The 22,749-nt window shown below is 39.1% G+C and overlaps 1 protein-coding gene across 5 annotated transcripts in view; it reads right to left on the bottom strand.

The window, feature by feature from the left end:
* The window catches only part of NR3C2 (nuclear receptor subfamily 3 group C member 2), a 309,953-nt gene that overhangs the window by 50,172 nt on the left and 237,032 nt on the right, over nucleotides 1-22,749 (bottom strand). For all 5 annotated transcript variants that reach the window (XM_081077096.1, XM_081077095.1, XM_081077093.1 and 2 more), the window contains exons 5-6: nucleotides 10,236-10,586; nucleotides 8,851-8,995 (exon numbers count right to left, since the gene is read on the bottom strand). In XM_081077096.1, the coding sequence (XP_080933222.1) occupies nucleotides 8,851-8,995; nucleotides 10,236-10,586 (496 nt within the window). The remainder of the gene's footprint in view (nucleotides 1-8,850; nucleotides 8,996-10,235; nucleotides 10,587-22,749) is intronic.

The following is a 22,749-nucleotide window of genomic DNA, read 5'->3' on the forward strand; positions in this document are numbered from 1 at the left end:
CATAAAGCACCAAACAATTAATACAGAAAAAAAGTAATATAGAAAAAAAGAATTTTGGGGGTGGGGTGGGGGAATAAGTCACTCTTGTCTTTGAGACGTCACCAGAGAGAAAACATCCTTTGAATTGGGGCTTGAGAGAGGGAAAGGAAAATGTCAGGAGCAAAGACACAGCAGCGGGAAGACAGAACTAAGGGAAGAGAAAGGTTACGTAATTTTGCTGGCGCAGAGTTTTTGCAAAGGAACAGCAATAAATAATGCTGAAAACAGCATTTTAAAATTAATTAGTTCATCAAGCACCTACTAATGCCAGACAGAATTCTAGGTGCCAGTGATGGAAAGGTGAATCACACAGGCCAGTTTCCTGCCCTCCCTGAGCCTATGTTATGGCGATGGGAGACCTACTACAAAGAAAAGAAACACATGACATAATGCGGAGTAACGGGGTGGAGGGCTCTACTTTAGGTCTGGTGGTCCGGCAAAACTGCCTGAATAAGGAGTATCTGGAGCTGAGACAAGATGGTGAGGAAAACCCACCCTCTGCCACAGAGCCAGCAGCAAGTGCGGAGGGCTGAGTCAAGAATGAGCTTGGACATGTCAAAGCACCAAAAGGAGGCCTGTGCGGCGAACCAATGGCACTAACCAAAGTAAGTCCTCCAAGAGAATACACCCAAATGCCACCTTACCATTTAAAATGCCACTATTTTGTGTTTGTATACACTCATGATGCCAGGATGAGGGTATGCTACCTGACCCATATTCCTTGGGGACACAGCAGGTGGCATTTCTTCACAATGATGCCAGCACTGTTTCCACTATCCTACCCACTCACCCAGCACCAGAGCGTGAGCTCCATGTTTTCTTCACTGTTCTTTTCTTGGTGCCTGAACAGTGATGGGGATATTGAAGTTGCTCAAGAAATACTTGTTGAATGAATGGACTGACTGACTATTACGTATCTCCTTTTCCCCAGAGTGTTCCAAAATGAGAGGATGGGCTTGGCAAAAAAGAAGGTGGGTCAAAAAATGAGTTAGACAGGCTACCTGGGCTTCTAGTCTTAAATTCATACAACTTGTGTTAGCGTACTCACCTTTCCTAGGTCAGGGCAACTTCTGTCCCTTGCATACATACTCATTTCAGGAACTTTACTTGACGTGAGCAGTGAAACTCAGTCGAGTCACCCATTTCTTTAAGAATTTCCCTCCTCTCAATCCCTTTGCTGGAAATGTCTGGAAGTAACTTTGTACTCCAACTGTACTTGTTATCATTATGCTAGGTTGAATTAAGGGGAAAAAAATACTGTTGAAAAAAGAAGGTGATTACACAAGTCATGGGGATATAAACTACAGACAATATATAGTCAATAATATTGTAATAACTATGCATGGTGCCAGGTGACTAGACATATCAGGCGGAAATCACTTCGTAAGTTACATAAATGTTTAACCACTATGCTGTACATCTGAAACTAATATAATATTGAATGTCAACTACAATTGAAAAAAAATTTTAAAGTTAAAAGGGGAGAGAAATGAAGGGAATGTTTTGAGGGACTATACTTCCCTTTCCTCTGCCACCGTGCATGACGAATGATTACTTTTTTTGTTTGTAGCTTATAAAATCTCTTCAGTCCCCACTGTACCTTCCCCTACAGTTCCCTCTGTGCACCTTTCTTCAGGTAGCAAGATGTCCTCTCTACGCTGCCTTTGCGTAAAAGAAAAGAGAGCTCCATTCTGCAATGCTTCTGACCTTTGCAGACAAGGACTGGCCATTTTCTACTTGTGACACTGTTTTTCTTTATTTAGGACTCTCAAACTCAACTGTCTATAGAGACCAGGGCTGGGTGAAGACGGACAGGTCCAAACCAGTGGGCAGCAGTGGGAATAGTGAACCGGGCAGCTCTCCCTTCGTGTCCAACAAAATGCTCAGACCTTTCTGCTGCAGACCTCATCTCTCTAGTTGCTGGTACAGGGTCGGGGTTTTCTTGGGGCTCCAAGGAGAGATAAGGTATAGAAGGAGGATTTAGTTTATTTTTTCTGTTAAAGTTTATTCCCTCATACTAAATCAGAACTTTAAAAAAAAAGGAAATCTCAGAAAACTGCTGGTTTTTCAGTAACAGGAGAAGAGGGTGTGTGTGTTTGTGTGTGTGTGTGTGTGTGTGTGTGTATTTGTGTGTGTGTGTAAGACAGAGTGAGACAGAGGGATTGTGAGGAAAGCAGAAAGAAGAGGGAGGGGAGTGAAGAAGTGGAGAAGGAGGAGGGAACAGGAGGAGGGTAGAGACTAGAAAATATACAGAACAGTATCCCCACGCTCAGAGGCGAAGTAAGAGTTCTTATTTGAAAGAAGAAAAAGGAAAGAGAGGGGAAACAGAGGCTGGGGACAGAGGAGGGAAACAAATGGAGCCAGTCAGTCAAGGGGAGCTGACCTCCCATCCTCCCTCCCTAGCCCATCTCCTCAGAACTCCTGTCCCTCACCTGTCACTGGCCCCGACCCTGACCCTGCACAGAAGTCACCTCTGGTGGCTCAGGAATATCAATCACCCAGCCTCTGGAGGGAGTGCAGGGCGTATTACATTCTAACTCCAACCGCCCTCACAGCCCCCGAGGATGCTTTGATTCCAGGCTGAACAATGGTGACGCGGCCTTGGAACACGCAGCCCGGATATGAGACAGGCCTACTGGAGGGACCATGAGGGCACTGTCCTGTTGGCAGAGTTGCCTGAGAGGCCATCACTAAGGACAACTGGACTGTGGCAGCACAGTGACCCCCGTTGGGGACACAACATAGATGGACAGCGCTCCAGGAAACATGACCTGAAATGACTGATAACTGAGTCCTATACTTTTCTACTGGTGCTGCCATCACATAGCCAACGCTTTAAACCAAGGGGATGGTGTGGGTAGAATTCCCCTCCCTCGCTAATGAGCTGAGGCAAATACCTTCCCTCTTGGAGACACACTCAGAGTACTCACAGGAAGGGGTCAGCAAGTGACACCAAGACTTAAAACAGCTCTCTCTCCCTCTCTCTTTCTCTCTCTCTCTCTCTCTCCCTCTCTCTCTCACCAATATCACTCAACCAAAATAACAGGTTCAGACCTATGAAGACAGTAAAAGGTCACCCAAGAAACACTTCTCATTGGGCGACAACTTGAGAGAATGTAAAACTGCTTTTAAATATTAAAAAAGAAATAATAAATATACTTTTAATTCTAAAGCACTGGCTGAAACTTAGAAGAGAATGGAACCTTGAACCTTCATTTCAGAAACTGCAAAAAAAAAAAAACAATTTGAAGAAATTTCATTACCGGCTTAAATGGGAGTTTTACTATGTATATTGAAAAGGAATTTGAATAATTGCAATGATCTGTAGCAATATACAATAAACTGTTTCAAGGTAAAATTGAATAATTAATCATTTAATACATATTTGAAAAGTTTTGAATTGATCATAAGTTTTATGCTAATTTAAAGTATTAACTCGTATCTTTTCCGCAATGTTTAATAAAAAATTGGAAACAATGTTTTCCTTAACTATTCCCTACTTTCCACCTTTCCTCCAACTCCAACAATGCTCTAGTACACAGCTGAAGGGTAAGACCTTTGGGAACATTCCGATCTGTTTCACAGTTGAAGAACAAACACCAACGACCCCTATTAAAGTCTTGTTAAACATAACAATGCCCCTGTTCATGAAATCGATGCATTCTCATGTCACACTTCTTTATCATAAACTGCATCCTCATAATTAGACATGATGACTTAGAAAGCCCCTTCTAGATTGATTTTATGGCATACCTACTGTGCCTTGGACACAATGATACGTGCTGGAAATTAACAATGATAAAGACAGAGTCTGTAACTTCAACGAGGTACCAGTGAAACAAGGGTGGGGTGGGGGATACAGACACCTGAAAATGGGCTGTCAATGCAGGTGAGAGGTGGGCTCAAACAGGCGCAGGTGGCGGGTTGGTGGGAGCACAAGGGAGAATACCATCAGTTCATTCTACCCTCAGCTGAATGGCACACATGACTCCGGGGCACAGAATGCCAGACTGGCCTTCACTTTGGTGGGAGGGTATAGAAGTACAGGAACTAGCTGAGGGCAAGTACACGGTCTGTGACATAACACTCTTCTGTCTTTCCTCCTTCATCCACTACCTCTAAAATGAGTTCAAATTTTGCATCTTTAGCTGGGACCTCTCTTTAAGCTTCTGATCTGTATAAATAATTGCCTACTGAGAACTTCTTCTCGGATAATGTTTCAAAGGCAATTCAATCTTATCACGTTCAAAAATGGCCTCATGCTCTCCTCTCCTCTTCCCTTCCACACTATGGTCCTCTATCCTTGTTCCCTATTCTGGGGAGGGGCACCAAATCCTACCTGGCATTTCAGGCAGAGGCCTGGAAGTCATCCTTGATACATACTTATTTGTCCCTTGCCATCGCTATCAGAATCCACCCACTGGCAATTCCTAATGATTTTGCCTTTCAACATCTTTGCATTTCTATTTGTCGCCATGTCCATCATCACATTGTCTTCCATTCAATTCCTTCCTGCCACTGGGCCTTTGCAAACGCTGGTCCCTCAGCCTAGATCAATTTTCTTCCTCCTACACTTCCTTCTCCTGGTTGACACTAGCTTAACCAATCCAGGGAAGCCTCTCCTGACTAGATCGATACCTCCATGAGCTGCTCTCAAAGCACTTTTCCTTTCAACAGGTATCACCTTTATAACTTCAGCATTCTTTGATTATTTTCTATCTCCCCCATGAGACTGTTACGTTCCATGAGATGGGGACTATATATTTTTTCACTATTCTAAAGCCATCACTTAGAGCATTGACGATAATTAGCAAATACTCCTTGAATAAATGCAGGATGAAACATGAATATGCATTCAGACTTTGATTGTAGGCCATCCTCTGTAACTTAGTAGTTTCCCTACAAAAATACAAGGTCTATCATAGCACCCTGTAACAGAGCTACTGCATCAAAGTCAATTTCACCAAAAGGCTTTATGTCATTTCCAAATCTTCTGGGAATGCTCACACTCTCCCCCCACAAAAAGGGCAGTTCCACTTTATTCTTTCCAGTTGAGAGAGAGAAAACTTACAAAACTCTAGATTGGGGTTGAGGTCAAAAGTTTTAAGAACAGGAAACGAAAACTTCATTCAAAAGTTATATAACATTTAAACTACTTATAACATTAGAAAGCATTTTTGTTCTTTTTTATATCTATTAATATTTTCTAGAACAGACAAGTGCATACAAAGTTTATATGATTTTTCCTTTTTCTTTTTTTTTTTTTTTGTGTGTGTGGTTATTATTTCTTATTTATTTCCAAAACTCTTTAATGACATTGATTCTCTCATACTTCAAATGAAAGGCTCTTTCCCCTGAGTTCCATTTGTTAAAAAAAATTCTTACTATTTTGCACTTTGTATGGAACCCGTGCACTTGGATATTTGCACACAAAAGTTAATAGATGACACCAAAAGCATAGGCAAAAAAAAAAAGATAAACTGGACTTCATTAAAACCAAAAATTTCAATTTTAAATGTGCGTGAAAGGATACTATCAAGACAGTGAAAAGACAACCTAGAATGGGAGAAATATACAAATTGTGTACTTGATAAGGGTTTAATATCCAGAATATATACAGAACTCCTATAACTCAAGAATAAAAGACAGGCAACTCTATTAAAAATGGGCAAAGGATTTACATGGACGTTTTTCCAAAGAAGACATAAAATAGCCAAATAAGCCTATGGAAGATTCCCAGCATTAGGGAAATGCAAATCAAAACCACAATGAGACACCACTTCGGACCTACCAAGAGATATGTCAGACAGAGAAACTAAATACTATAAGACATCACTTATATGTGGAATCCACTCGTAAAAAGACCAAACTTATAAAAACAGAGAGTCAAGTGGTGATTCGCAGGGGCTCAGGAGTGGGAAAATAGGAAATATTGTTTACGGGTACAAACTTGCAGCTAATAGACAAATAAATCCTGTATAAGTGAATACAGACAATATTGAATTATAATCATTAAACTTGCTAAGAGACTAGATTTCAATTGTGCCCATCACAAAAAAGAAATGACAATTATGTGTGATAGAGGTGCTAACTATGGTCGCCAAAATGGCGACCATATCACAATATTTACGTGCATCAAATCAACATGGTGTGTGCCTTCTATTTACATGATGTTCTGTATCAAATATATTTCAGCCCCCTCAACAACACTTCACACCTACTAGTATAGCTATTCAAAACCAACAACATCAACGAAACAAACAGAAATTAAGAATTAGTGAGGACGTGGTGAAACTGGAACTCTTGTGAATGTAAAATGGTACAACTGCCTAAGAACCAATTGGGTGGTTTCTCACACGTTAAACATAGAATTACCATATTACTCAGCAGTTCCACTCCCAGGTATATGCCCAAAAGAAACGAAAGCAGGGGCTTAACCAGATACTCACATGCGAATGTTTATGGCAGCGTAATTCTCAATAGCCAAAGGTGAAAACAACCCAAATGTGCAACAGATAAAGGCATAAACAAAATGTGGCCAACTTCTCTTTATTTGGTAAAAATAAATGAGTTGCTTATGTTCTGGAAAGTTGCAGTGAGCACTCCTAGAGGAATTACGGGTTAGGTTCTCCAGAGCCACTGATCATAATGTTTTCATCAACTGATCTATACATAATCTCGTTTTCTGTGTCTTTCTGTTTAAAAACACCTAAGTAATACATACTGTTGATGCATTAACATTGCACTGGCAGCCAACAGCACTGTAAGTCATACCTGAAGGAAGCATATCTAATACCTGTATTTTTCCATAAGGTACATCACAGCGTTCTTGCCCTTAGGAACACTACACAGCACTTCAGAACTCGAGTTGGGCATCATTTTAAATGTGAAATCACCACCAAAAAGCAAAAATGAGGCACTGAATAGACCAGGAGAAGGATACTTGTTTACAACATGAGAGCTCAAACAAGAAGGCAGAGTCTATGCTGAAATGTACACTTCGGGGGCCACTTAAATTTATCACAGCTCTGAGCATGTTTGCAAACAACCCAAAAGTGCTTGCTGCCAAGTACTGACTTTGGGGTTACAAGGAAATGTAGCCAGAAGGCCAATCATAAATACAGAATCTGCACACAATGAGGACCCACTGTATATACCTATAATGGAATAGCATCCATCCATAAAATGAAATTCTGATACATTCTACACTAAGGGTTAACCTTTGAAAATATTATGCTAAGTGAAATAAGCAAGACACTATTGTATGATTCCACTTCTAGAACGTCTACAATAGGCAAATTCACAGACTGGAGGTGATCAAGGGGTTGGGGCAGGGGAGAATTACTGACTCATGGGTTCAGAGTTTCTGTTTGGGATAATGAAAAAGTACTGGAGATGGACAGTGCTGATGGTTGCACAACAATGTAAATATAATTAATGCCAATGAATTGTAAACTTAAAAATGATTAAAATGGAAAATTTTATGTTATATACATTTTATGACAAAAATATACGTGCTGAGATTAAATGGACAATTTTAATCTTCTATTAAAACAAAACCAAATGGAGACACATTGGATAGTACTAACAGAGCTTCTTATTTGCTCACACTTCCTTTTAAAACAAACACCCTCTTAATATGTTTCTCTTTTGGTTTATAGACCATATTTAAAAACAGGCTTGCTATTTAATAAAATCAACTGATTACTGAGGAAAACAAGTAAATTGAAATGTGCATGTCAGTTGTTTGGCTTCACTTCATGCATTTGGTGAAAATTTATGCAATAGTAGAATTATTCTTTCTAATTGCCAAAAGAAGGGTCACCTTGAGAACCAACAACTGCTGTTCCCAATTAATCTTGGAATATAGTTATCTTTGCGGTACACTGTATTTGGGTGAACTAGTACTCTTAGGTAAATTAGCACTGGTACTATTTCAGTATCTTGGCACTATATGTCCATTTTAAACCTTTCCCATTGCTTTTGTTTCTCTTATCATCAATCTATTTCTCATCTGCTTCCTTCCCTACTGAAAACCCCTATTTTCATATCTCTAGAGAGAGCCATCTGTTAGAATATGGCTGTGGTTACTTCATAATTCAAATGTTCCTTTCTAGTTTATGTATTTCTTGACCCAACAATTACAAAGAAGCACCGCTGGATATAAACAAATGGAATGTGTTAATGTGGAATGCAGAGTATTAAAAGGTAAACTTAACATAGGAAGGAGTTCATGGCCAAAGAAAAATCTACTGCGAGTCTTTCAATCTTTTAAAATGCATCATAAAACTAAAAATGTTTCACTACAGAATAACATTTTGGCTTCTTTTATGATTGCAAAGGAGAGTAATTATGATTTTCATGAAAACACACTGAGCAGCTGTATACTGTTAACAAAAGAACCATTATATGAATGCGCGCAAAAACTGGCACTTTATACATTCACATTTCCTAGAAATTAGATAGTCTCCTCGACTGAAGTAGAGACCAAAAGAGACTGTTTTCTATTAATCGTGGCTTTGCACCAGTCAAATTTTTGGAGCCAATTGGATCATTTTTTTTCTTTTGGGACAATTCCCACATACTATTACGTGAGATCTATATATGCTGATTTATGTACACTCAGGCATGTGCATGATAATTTGGTAAAAAGTAATTTTTAAATTCTCATACAATAAGATTTCTTTTTTTACTCTTAAAAATGCTAGTATCAGTGGATTCTTTCACAAATGTACATCTGTTTAGAAACCATAAAAAAGCATAACAAATAACGGTAATTTATTTTATGAAGGCTAATTAATAGATACTTACTCATTGAAGACTAGGTCTGGTGCAAAATAGAGAAATTGGCTGTTCGTATGTTTGTATGATCTCCAGCTCAAGGCAAATGATGATAGACACATCCAAGAATACTGGATTAGGGTAATTTGGTCCTCAAGAGGCAAGTTTTTAAATCCTGAAGAACAGAACAATTAATCACAGAAATACACTTAGCATTTAAGTACATTCCAGGAAGCAGCTTCTTAAGTCAACCCTCAAACGGCCATCTTTCTCTAACAGACTCAAATCAACTCCACAGTCATTTACAGAGCACTCACGATGGGCCTGGCCCTAGTCAACCTTTCATTTAAACTCACCCTAAATTCTCAGTCAGGGTGAACTGTCAGGGCAAAGAAAACTGGGGAGTTCAGGGAGTTTCATGCCCTGAACTAAAATCCTTGGTCAGGCTGAAGGAATTTGCACTAGCCTGTGAAACTTCTTCAGAGCGCTGATGACTAATAACATTAAAATGAAGGATGATTTAATAACCATCAGCTCCTGCATATCTGTAATAATGGTGGCGGATTTTACTTTTCATGAAAGGTGTTCTTCCTTGTGTCCCATGGTCTGGGACAGCACCGACATCAACCAAGTTCTGAAGTCCAATAAGTACACTTGGTACCTGTCCTTCCCTCTCCTACAATCTTCCTTTCTGGACTTTAGCTCTTCTTTTCTTTTCTCACCCCCTGTTCCCAGTTTCATCACGCTATTCTCCCGTTTCCCCCAGCGAGGCTCCTTTTCAAAGAATCCGTCATCAGCGCTTTCCCAGTCTTTTTTCTTATGGCTGCTGGTTGACCAGAGGTCATCTAAGAAACTGCTCTGGATTACTGTAACTGAGACGATATCACAGCGATTCTAAACGATGTTTCTGTCGATTAATCAGGGCCTAATTAATAAAATCCCATGTCATACAGAATGACGAAGCTGGGAATTTCAAGGACAATTTAAAGGGTGCTGAAGGGAAGATGGTAGTTCTAGGAAGCACAGACTTTTAGGGTCTCCTGTGGCTTACGAGATTAGAAAGCTGGTTTACTTGGCCTATGGTTAGGTTAGCCCTGGTTATGAGCCGCTAGTAACTCAGTTTGCGCTTTCATGCTCAGAATGTATTTTACCTTATTCCTATTTCTGGGATGAAATTTTCCATTTCCATCATCAACACACCAAATGTATGACATATCAACAACAGAACCCTTAACTCCAACTTCTCGGGAGAAATGAGCACATTAACCAGACTTTTCCCTACGCACGCATAAAAATCTGGTATCAGAATTCAAGAAAACGCTTATTCCCATCGCACTGCCGGCTATGGTGAAATGTGCTGTTGCCCTGACCCATCTAGTTCAGGATGTCGACCATGAAAGGAGAGGCAATCCTACCTGGAATTACCTTTGCCCACTTCACGACTTGGATCATCTGTTTGCCTGCTAAGCGGTTTAGCGTGGAGAGCAGATTCTCAGCGGTATCTGGTTTTGAGTTGTCGTAGCCTGCGTACACAAGTTCGGGTTCGATGTTTTCAAGGACAATCGCGGGGGAAGGTGCGAGCGCTCGGGAAATGGTTGTGAGCTGAGGAACCAGCGCCGCGTTGACGGAGGGCTCTTTCGCAGGAGCGATGTAGGTGGTGCCTTCCTCAGGGCTCTGCGGGGGTGGAGGGGGCGGTGGGGGCTGTTGCTGCTGAGACTGTTCCTCATGAATGCCTTTTAACTTTCCCAGCTTCTTTGACTTTCGAGCTGTGAAACAATTGGAACCCAAGAGGACAAATTAAAATTAGGTTAGGGACGCATTGCATAAGGGGAACTACAGTCAGACACTGACTCATATGGGTTAAAGCAAACTTTTCCTATAAAGATGTCGTGTTCTAATAGGAACAGTACCTTTTCAGTGTTTTTCTAATACCAGGCCCTGGCCTAAGTGCTTTATATAAATTAACTAATTTAACAATTTGATGAGTAGGTATTGTTCTGACTCTCATTTTATAATGAGGAAACTGAGACCAGAGGAATTAAGAACTATGCCCAAGATCACACAGCAAGTATATGTAAAACAGAGATAGGAGTTCAGAAGAAGGACAGATCACTTCATATGCTAAAAAGGTACATATGCCTCAACTAAATGTTACAAAAACCAGTAATTCCCATCTATTATCCAGCAGAGTTGCCAACAAGTGCTAGAATGGCCTGACTAAACTTGTCATTTTAGTGCAATCCTGGTGAGCTCTAATTTGCTTTCCCTGGTCCTGGTACCAATTCTTCTTTGGTACTTCTCTACCAGCTTCCTTATGCACTGTAGTCATTTTGGGCAAATGCTGGTAGCCCTTCCTCCCCAGCTATATTGTGAACTGCAGAAATACACAAATGAGGTGTTTCTCTTTTATAGCCCCTGTTGCACTTTGGTAAATGATACACCTAGAGAAAGTGATTTCTAGATTTCCAGTGAATGACTGGGAGAGCAATCAACCCAAAGTAAGGCAATGAAAAGGAAGAAATTAAACACCTGGATGATTCCAAATGGGACAGCTAACTAGTAAATGTACAGGAATTAATGTTACAAAAAAAAATTTAGGTACAAGTTACACCGATTAACACACACACAATCTTAAAAAAAAAAATCTGTCCAACTCTGTTTTAATATAAATAATTCACATATCATATAGCCCAGAACTATAAAAATATATATCACAATACTACATAGGAATCTTACTTTAGATTTTCAGGAGAATATACTATGTACAAGTGACCGTATGTCCTGATTTACTCAGAACAGTTCTGGTTTACTCTTTTCCCAGCATGACCAACAATAGTGCCATTTACTCCTAAGAGACCCAGATTTTGGTCAATAAATAATGTGTTCATCATAGTGAAAACCAAATAATCAGTATTAACTTTAACAGCAACTGCCTTTTACATTTCTCTCAAGGACTCTTAATATAGATAATGAAAAATGAAAGAATGAGAGGTAGAAGGGAGTATTGGAAGGCAGATGGGTGGATGGATGGGTAGATGGATAGATAATTGGGAAGATGAATGAATGGATAAAAAGAAGAGAAAGCCCATAAGTGCTAAACTAAAAACTTACAGCTGTGGTAATAACTTACTTAGCAATTTTAAGGTTTCCCATTTTATTGAAGAATTTATTTTAAAAATTCTTGAAGAATCTGACAACTTCAACTTAGTTCTAACATTTGTGAGGAACTTATGGGATACAAATTTAACATAGAGCAGGCTATGCCACACCAATTAACTTGATTTTAAAAGTAATCATTCATGTTTACAATTAAAGCTATTAATACTTACTACATTCCTCACAGACACACCAATTCAGATAAAAGAAAGCCACTATCCAACAAGAGCCATCTGCCGAACATCCATTACATATTGGAATTGGGCTTAAAAGATGAACAAAATATAATCCCTATCTTTAAGGAGTTTAAAATGAGCAAAACACCTTTAAAATTTCCATCATTTGAATTAATTTCATTTCTCAAAGACTGCCTCCTTTGATAAAAGAGTTGAGGAAAAAAATAAAAAATAAAAAACCCTGATTTTTGGAAGTGTTTGAATGAAAACCAGATGTGTCATATTCCTAAATGGTAAGGGACTCTTTGGACAAAGTACTGGCCAGTAGTGCTGAGCATACTGTAGGTAAGTAACCAAGATGCTTTTGATGAATGAATGCGTGAACGAATGAAAAAAAAAGTAATCAGCAAACTGCCTCAAAAACTAGGTAAACCAGAGGAGAAGAACTAAAAACCGAGATAATCCAAAATGCTGGTTCACTGATGACTAAGAACTTTTGAAAATCCTTAATATCACACGTGGGAATTAGATACTTGGAACTGCCTCTGTGTCACATACACTTTTCTCTAAGCCCCAACGGATTCATCTGAAAAGTGGGGATAATAGTGCTCCGTCTCCTATCTCACAGAGGGCTAAATGGATAAGAAAAATAAAACCATGTTGAAATTCATTACCAACATCTGAAAGACTATTTCAATGTTACTTGTATTCTTTCCCATAGTTTTGCAAATATTAAAAATGTTCCAGTTCACTATCATGCCCTCTTCCTTTACAAGATACAGATGATACCCACAACTGGATTGACTAGCCACAGCCAAGGGTGATAGTTTCAAATTTTATTAAAAGTGATTATTTGCTTGCAAATTAATTACACAATTCACATTTGTTTAGGGCCTTAGGTCTCTAATGCTGTGTTTATTCTCATGGCTGATTCAAGGTCAGTGCTATGAGGTATCATGAAGAAGAATGCTTACTATTTCCTCTAGCATTTACACACAAGGCTGTGGCCTTGTAGCATGACCTACTGAATAGATTTTCAACATTATGTTTAGCATTTCTGTTACATTTAACTACAGGCTGTGATTTTATGAATATATGTGAGGCACTTGGAATTGAGTAGTAATCTGCATTTACTTAAATAGTTCAAGATAATACACATTCTCAGTGTGCAGATTCTTCAGCCAAGTGTATTCATCCAGTATCTTTTCTAAAGGACGGGAGTAAGGTTACATACACGGATATTGCTCTTCTACGATGCTTGAACATTTTTATACTGTTCTTCTAACACACGCTGTATTCGGAAATCAAAGTTCCAGAAAGTCGATAATGTCTTCAGTATTCCCTATAACATCACTTTCCATGATGCTATGGGTACTCAATGTTTACTGACTACATTCATTTTCAAAATTTAATAAGCTACAGCATATATGAAGTATTAATTTACTTCCATGTAGGGAATAAACATAGGCAAGCTTTTGAGATTTTAAGACAAACTTTCTGAAATGTTAATTATTATTTCTTTGCAAAATTTCTACTGTGTAATGATCCATGTGTAGAATCATTACTCTTAAAATGTCATAGCTGAAATAACAATAAGCTAAACTTATTGAGCACTGAGAATGTGCCAAGCACAGTTCAAAACACGTTTTTGGTGTTTTACGCATTCCACCGTTCACCTTGTTTCTGTGATTACACATGGCGTTTGCATTTCACAGGTGAAGAAACAAGCATGGAGAGATGAAATACTTCAAGGTTGCAGAGCTAGGAAACACCAGGGCTTGGTTCTGAATCCAGCTGTGGCTCAGAGCCCCCAGGCTTAACCTCTATGCCACATACTCTCTCTTCTAATCCTTTTTTTTTCTTTAAGCTGTATTTTTTTAACATTAGGACAAGTTTCAAATCCACGTGTATAATTAAGATGTTTGCTAATTACACGAGAAAATCTTTGGCCAAAGATACTTACGGAGCAGGCTTCCATTATCCAAAGCATCAGTGAACATACATTTTGGGTCTCATCACTGCCTATCACCTCACTCAATTATCATGGAGTTAATGGCCATTGGGCTTGAGAACTCAGCCCCCTAGGTGGTCAGAGCCACACTTCACTTCTCAATTGCAATAGTTGTGCGAGTGTGTGTGTGTGTGTGTGTGTGTGTGTGTGTAGGGTGCATTAATATGACTGTAAACATCTCCCAGTCCTGCATAAACCTAAAGTAGTCTCACATGTTACAGTAACTAGTACATGCTTACTGGTTGCCCTCAGGTGCTAAGTCCTCAATTAGTAGCAGTGTCTCAACGGCCACTTTTTCCTGGCATTTCTGGGAGACAGAACTCTATCGCCCAACAGCTGTGCCATGGGGAGGCCCTGCTTCCTATCCTGGCCGATATGAGGAACTGCAAGGAGGAAGCGGAGCATCTGGTGGGACCCTATACAAACTGTGAAAAATTCCCAGGGGGATCTCCAGATTCACAAAGGCCATGACACACAGCTTGAGAGAATTCCCTTCTCAGCGTGTCTACCTCCTGAGTCTGATATGAGCTGTCACTTACCTTTCTGGCAAACTACTGGTGTGGGAGAATGATGGCTTGCTAGAAATTCTATCATTCTGGTACCCCACAGTAAAATGATGGGATAAACAGGGTTTTCGTGGTACTTTCATCACCATCTTTCTCAAGTGTGTCCAATTAAAAAATCTTTAGAGTTAGGAATGGGCAATCAGAACAGTTTCTGGAAAATTTTGGAGTAGAATAAAAGACTGATATGAAATGTTTTCAATCACAACACTTCACTGGAAAAATTTAAAGTGAGAATTTTGTCATTTTAGAAATGTGTCATGCCATGTCTTGAAATTTTAGGTCTTGGCAGTAATCACTATAGAGAGGATATATTGAGGTAATATAGAAACATGTATTTTTCTGTTCACAGGCCAAATGTAATTACTGGTTTAAACCCACAGGATAATAACAGCATCTACCCCCATACTCTTTCTTTCACAGACCATTTCTCTTGCCACACTCACCCAGATCACACTTCCCTATTTTCCTTGTCCTTTTTATTTGCATAATTTCTCTTTGCCTCTACTGCCACAGGAAAAATACTGAGACTTAGGGGCATGATCAATTATTTTTGTCATGAAACCAAAGGAAGGAATGTCACCTTTCTATAAATTGAACGGCTTTCGCAGCAAAACCTCTGTAACTTGTACTAATAGACAAAGGGCACTAATCGTTCTCAAGTCAACACACACAGCAGAATGGGGGTGAGGGTCCAGAGGCTGCTGCTTTATGGATAATTAGCTTCTCAACTGATAATAAGGAAGAGGAATTTCAGTTATTTATAAATATTCTTCCAGTGGGTAAGAAACTTGAAAATAGGGTGTTTCAAAAAGTATCTCTAAACATTTCACGTAAGCGACATAATTTAACAAATTAAGAAGCATTATTGATTTTATTAGCATAGAAAACATGCTAAGGCAAACTCAAACCCAACCTTTGACTACTTTAAAAGACATTCCACACACACACACACACACACACACACACACACACACACACACACACACTGGTAACTGTGTGAGGTGATGGATATGTTATTTGGCTTCATGGTGGTAATTATAACACAAGTAAGAGGTGTGGTCAAAGAATATGGGGAATGCTGCTACCAAGTGCCATTCAATGATAAGGCAGGGATCTTCAACAGGGGAAGCGGCGCATCAAAACTTAGTAACAGGGTGTGACAAGTTTCAACTTGTTCGATGCAGTCAGTCGGGTGTGAGCTATGGTTGAGAGAAGGTGTATTTTAAAGTGTGCCCTAAATCATCCTCTATCATGACAATGCTTCATGTCACATATCGTTTCTGGTACAGAAATTTCTGTCAAATAAAAACATACGGTGTGTCCTCATCCACCTTATTCACCAGATCTGGCACGGTGCGACTTCTGGCTGTTCCCCAAAGTCAAAATAATTCAGGACATCGAGGCAGCCACGACAGCGCAACTAAAGACATTCACGAAAGGGGACTTCCAGAACTGCTTCAGAAAGTGGCAAAAACAATGGGATAAGTGTATCCGAAGCGAGAGGGAGTATTCTGAGGGGGGTGAATGGCAATGTGTCTTTTACTGCAGTGAATTTTTAAAATTTAAACAATCACAGTATTTTTTGATCACACTGCGTATACTTATAATACCATGCTTTACACCTTAAATATATATCATTTTTAATTTGTCAATCATAACCTCAATAAACCTGGGGGAAAAAGATATTCCAAATTAATGGATCTCCATATAATAAATTTTTATGTGTGAAGAGCTATCCATAGATATCTTTATATATGTAATAAACACAATTTTGTTGCCATTGTTGTAGAATACATTCATCCATTACTTAACAAATAACTAATATCCACCCATTGTGTAGAAAGTGCCCTGCTTTTGTGAGTACTGTGAAGTTGAATAACAGGATCTGAGCCTGGATAAGAGATTACAATCTCAGGGAAGTTGGATCAATACATAAGAAAGTAATTCGGTTTATAAAGCAGGCCACGGTATGTTGCGGATCGGTGGTACTGACGATATATTCAGAGTCAGACAATGGCAGGGAGAAGTTGTTTTATCTTTCTTTGGGAGCTCACACTTTCCTGTACCCCTGGTATTAATTCCCACCACGTCCTGGTTCTTGCTTTTGTTGTGATTCAGATTTCACTGAGGGCCCACCATGTGGATGGGGTCCTTTTCCTGGGTAGGAATCCAACCTAAGTCAAGCACCACTGACTCCTATTAAGAGGATAGTCCCTCATACATACAGCCAAATCTGAACAGAGATACTCAAGGGAATTTGAGGGAGCAGGAATAGGGGCCCACTGATTTTGCAGAGACAGTAACAAGGTTTTGGAAGACAGCCCCCATGCCATATGGAAACCTTCCCTGCTGTGAGACAGGAGTCAGAAAGAGGCAAAGCCAGCATCGACCTGGACCTGGAAGGTACTTCTGGGGCTAGATAGACGATTAACATGATTGTTTTTGTGGCATTTATATTTTCTATAATTATATTCTTTTGTTTCTCCTCTAACACTCAGAAACATGTCTTCCTTCTCCTTTTTTCTTTTAATGCCAGTCAGATTCAGGAATGTGTGCACACATGAGGACGTGCATGGAGCCAGAGTTTTAAAGGTGAGGCAGCCTTTAAACCTCTCTGAGTTCTGCCAGACTGGGATGGCGTGAAACCAAGCAAGAATCTCAGAAGAAGAGGAAACAGGATGTCAGAGAAATGGCCTCTTGGTGATAGCCTCTGGGTGATGGAGAAACCTTCCAAAGTTTCCTTCTACTAAAATCTTAGCTAGGTTTGTATTAAATCAAGAGAGACTGCCACCGCTGGACAGAGTGGCAGGGGGCTGAGCCTACACTGTAATTCCAAAGCTTCTTTTGGCACCACTTCTAAAGGGCTGCAAGCTATGGTGGAGCAGTGAGGTAGCTGGTACCTCACAGCCAGGTGGGGTGCACAGCAGGTTTATTATACAGATACCCCCTCCTTGGGCCTTGCCGCTGTTGTGCTGATATATGCCTCCAGGAAGTCTCAGCAAGGAGCAACAAATGACAAACCCTCCACTTATAAGGCTCTGGACAAAAAATGCTTATGGAAGAAAAAGATGGAAAAAGACTGGGACTGACTCATTCTAGGGCAGAAGGTGAGGGACATGAGAAACCAAACAGCACTTTCAAAAATAATAAGACATTTGCCAAATCATGGTAAGCATCTATTTCCTATCTTCAATGAAGTCAAGATAAGAGATAGTGTTTAAAGGGCAGGAGAAAGGATTTAGATGAAATTGGGAGAGTTTCTTCCAAGTGTTCTGGAATGAGTTATTGAGAGAGCCTGCAATGCATTACTAGAAAGTACACGTACTATCCTTTTCTAAAAACTCTAAAGTAATTAGGTGGACACGTATTGTGCTTGCCTCAGTGCAGTCTTGTCCGAAGGTAGAAGAACAGGATTAAATGAGCTACCGAAATCCAGTGGTCCTACAGTGGAAGTACATAAGACCTGCAACGTACAGTCCAGCCTTTCATTTGGCTGCAAGGAACTTCTCTGGTTCATATTTGTCTGAACACAGGAATAAATCCCTTACACTTATAAGTGTGGAATGAGACAATTTTAGAAATATTTTTCCAAAATATGCTCAAAGGGCAAATACTGTGATCTGAGATTGCATGCCTGGAAGAACGTGCAGCGCCATGGAAAAAAACCCCTCCAGTCCTCGAAGCTCCTTTCCACCCTATCCCCCAGCAGTCAATCCCTCCGCCCGTTTCTTGAATAAATAGTTTCACCACTGTAAGGTACAGGATTGTTTGCTCAGGTCTATATTTAAAATGGGCTCTTTGGTTTCTCTTAATCCTGAGATCATATAATTTTATTAATGGGGAAAAGTAGCAATAGTAAAGAGCTATTAGTAATTGAGAATCTGTACGTCAGGTGCTAGGACAGAATCTTTTAAAAATACCATCCCATTTCATCTTCCTAAGTGCCCTATGAAGTAGGTACTATTGTTATCACCACTGTACAGGGTCCCAAGGATGGTACGGACAATTACTGCGGTAGTTAGAGTTAGAAGAAGGTGATTGATTGTAATGATACGGAAAAGCAGAATAGAGAAACCCCATTACATTTCCCGATGACATCGAATCTGGAGGTCAAAGTGGTGTGAAAAGGACCTAGATAGAGCTCAAATGACTTCTAAATGATCAGCAACGTGACACCTGGGTCACCTCTATTGAAGAATGAGTCTTTTTAATAAGAGGCATATAACAACCTGTACCCGTACACAAGATGTTTTCCCTCCTAATTCCCTGGACAAAACAGTCAACTTCTGGGTACTTAGGGAGTGCTGCTGTATCAGATCAATCAGGCTTTTTGCTTTTGCTCCTTGTTTTAACATCTTAATTATGATGGGAGGAGAAACCAAAGGAGGCAGAAATCAAATCGGTCTGTATACAAAACAGAATATGTTCAGGGAAGAACTTGCTACTTCTGACTAAAAATACTAAAAATACTAAAAATTCCCAAGCTCCATTGCAACTGATAATTGAGTTCTTCAGACAAATCTGCGTACATCAAATATATTTTTAAAACCAAACGAGCATCCTTTAGAAAATACCGTTGACTCTTGAACAATATGGGTTTGAACTGCGTGGATCTACTTATATGCAATTTTTTTTTTCAGTAAATACTGTAAATGTATTTTCTCTTCTTTATGATTTTCTTAATAACATTTTCATTTCTCTAACCTTACTTTATTGTAAGAATACAGCATATATATAATACACATGACATACATAATATGTGTTGACTATTTTATCAGTAAGGTTTCTGGTCAACAGTAGATTATCAGCAATTAAGTTTTGGGGGAGTTAGAAGTTATACATTGCTTTTCAACTTTGCAGGGGGCCAACAACCCTAACCCCTGTGTTGTTCAAGGATCAACTCTACAGATTATTTGCTTTATAGATTCTTATTCTTTGGGAATAACCGTGCTACATATGTATGCAAAACACAACACAAACAAATAAGGAGAGAGAGAGAGAGAGAGAGAGAGAGAGAGAGAGAGAGAAATCATCATCTAGTTTTATAATATATTTAAAATAAGGAAAATAACACTGTGATAGTTGTGGCTGCCCAGCAAAAGGTCTCTCCCTCTGTTGAAAAGTTAATTCTTTAAGAGCTGCAAGGGCTGCCTTCTTGGGATATGTTTGAGAAGAGAATTTATTACATGAAGCATGATCTTATTGAGTATGTGAGGTAAATAGTCTCATTAAGAATGTTGTATGAAGAAACATTACTGTTCTAAGAAGGTCAAGGAGCGAACCAGGCATGAGAAAGAAGCAGAAAGCAGTGACCTGGAAATCGAGCACAGCACTCAGACGATGCCTTCCCAAGCCCAAGTGATCCTCAAGAGGCTCAGGCCAAAAGGAACTAGTCAGATGCTAGAACACAGGCTGCTAGAACTAGAACACAGGCTGCGCAGAAAATTCACAGGAAGGGTCCCCTGTATACCTCCTCCAACTGGCAAGGTGGCTAAGCAGGATCTACCTTAAGCAATAAAAATGAGTTTACCCAACAGGTATATTAGGAGGTACTGGCATTGTTCTTTATACAATTTTTAGAAGATTCCTTAAATAAGCTCCCAAAGAACACTTAAAATATAATGTATGAATTATGTTTGCATGTCACTTCTTAGGCATGTTTCAATTACTCTGTTTTTCCCTCCTAGTATTTGCTGCTACTCTATTGCAATTGCAAAACTCTAATCCTCATCTTGGTCCATCACATAAAATTTAATAGAGCCACCACATGACACAGCAACCCCTCTTCTGGGTACGTACACAAAAAATTTGAAAACATTTGTTCGTAAAGATATATGTACCCCTATGTTTACTGCAGCATTATGCATGGTAGCTAAGACATGGAAACAACCTAAGTGTCCTTTGATGGATGACTGAATAAAGAAAATGTGGTACCTATATACAATGGAATACTTCCCTGCCATAAGAAAAAAAATGAAATACTGCCATTCACGACAACATGGATGGATCTTGAGAATATCATGCGAAGTAACATAAGTCAGTGGAAAAACCATATGATTTCATTCACATGGTGGATATAAAACCACAAATGAACAAACAAAAGAAACTCACAGACACAGCCAATAGCATGGTGGTTACCAGAGGGAAAGAAGAGCGATGGGAGGTTGAAAAGGATAAAAAGGGGTCAAATTTACGGTGAGGGAGGGAGACTAGACTTTGGGTGGTGAGCACAAAATGCAAGATAGAGAGGATATATTATACAATTGTACACTTGAAAGTTTTATGTCATCCCAATAAAAATAATAATTGTATATCCAGTGACCTTACAACTTAGATGTGTCTGAGAATTATAAGGCAGCTAAGGAAGTTACCTAAATTCAACTCCAGAAAATTTTTTATTAGTATTTGTATACATAAGAAATAAAAACTATGGCGTGGAATGGAAAAATATTCAGACTAGTAGAACAGTTTTATCTCCAACACCAATTTTGTTCAAAATATTTCGTATCTCTTAGCTTGATAATCTTTCTGTGAAATAATGACTTACAACTTCATCATTATAGTTTTAATTACTTTTTAAAAGCTATTATTTAACAGCACATTTAATATAAAATCAAATTATAAGTAATGCTTTACATTGTTTGTATGAAAAGAAAACTGGCTAGGTTTTACTTTACCAATGTTGAAATTTTAACTGAATGCTTAAAATTATTAAAAATTTTGCATAGTAAGAAAAGGAACTGGTGAGCCAGATAACCAAACAAAATAATAATCCCATGATCTGATACAAAAACATTTTTCCCAATTAATATAACACAGAAAATATCCTGTTTTTAAAAATGTTCACGTGAGAAGCGAAAGCTAATATAAAAAAGGAGGAGTATAATAAGTACACGTTAATGTATTAACAGGATACCACTCAAGTTGGGGGTGGGGGGAATAATTCAATAGGCCTGAGGAAAGAGAAAACAAATTTCAATGTTTATAGCTTGTAAGAATTTTAAAGAACTATGACTCCTTTTCATGTTACTTTATTTAAAAACAAAATATTTTACCCACATTTTATTTCACTGACATTATCAGAATGAGTCTCAGTTAAGAATTAATAGTAGCCAATGATGCATGTACTTGAAAAAACAATATTTTTCTAGGCTGGGATCTCTTTGGGATACAGGCTGAATCGGTCTGGAAACTCCCAGGTAAAGCTGAGCCAAACCAAATGGCTTTTTTTTGAATAAGTGATTCTCCTGCATTTGCCTCTCGTGTTTTCATTCCAGCTTTTCTTTGTACACAAGGTTAGTACTGAAACATCCTGAGGATTGTGATGATGTCTTGTCCTGGCAGGTTTCAGCTGCCTGGTGGTGAGCGGAGCCACGCCAGGGCAGACACACGCCTGACCTCTCAGCTCTGGTTAGAAGACAAACTGCTAGTTTTCCATTTGGTGTTTGGCCACCGTGTAAATTCCTGGGCTTTGGTGACTCTTTCAAAACCTAGTTCAACGCAACAGGCTGAATCTTTAGAAGAATATGCTTTCTGTTTAAGTTCAAGAAAATTCTTCAAATTTATATTCTTTAGCTACACTTTGGGGGCGGGGGGAAGGTCCAAGAGAGAATTTGAGTTCATAATAAATATGGTGCCTCATTAAAAAGAGGTTTTTAGGATAAGTAAACATTCAGTACCCTTTTATTTTCAACAATTCCCCATAAACTGCATTTTTCTTTTTTCACATATGAGACTGAAACATAGACTTAGACAGAAACGCATCAGCCTTTCTCCATCAAAGCTGGAAGATGAGCTGCCCTGAGGACGTCTTCTGGAGACTGCTGAAAAAGTTCGGGAAGGATAAATGGGCCATTTCTGAAAGTTTTCCTTTGAGAAAAATTCCACAATTCACATTTAAGAAGCTATTAGTAAATTTTAAAGTAACATCACATTTACAACAAGGAGATTAAACAAACACAGTTACTTGTTTCATCTCACAAATTGCTTGCCGCTATTTCCTATTAGTATTCAGCTTATG

This window comes from Rhinolophus hipposideros (genome assembly GCF_964194185.1).
Source record: "Rhinolophus hipposideros genome assembly, chromosome: 16".
Taxonomy (NCBI): domain Eukaryota; kingdom Metazoa; phylum Chordata; class Mammalia; order Chiroptera; family Rhinolophidae; genus Rhinolophus; species Rhinolophus hipposideros.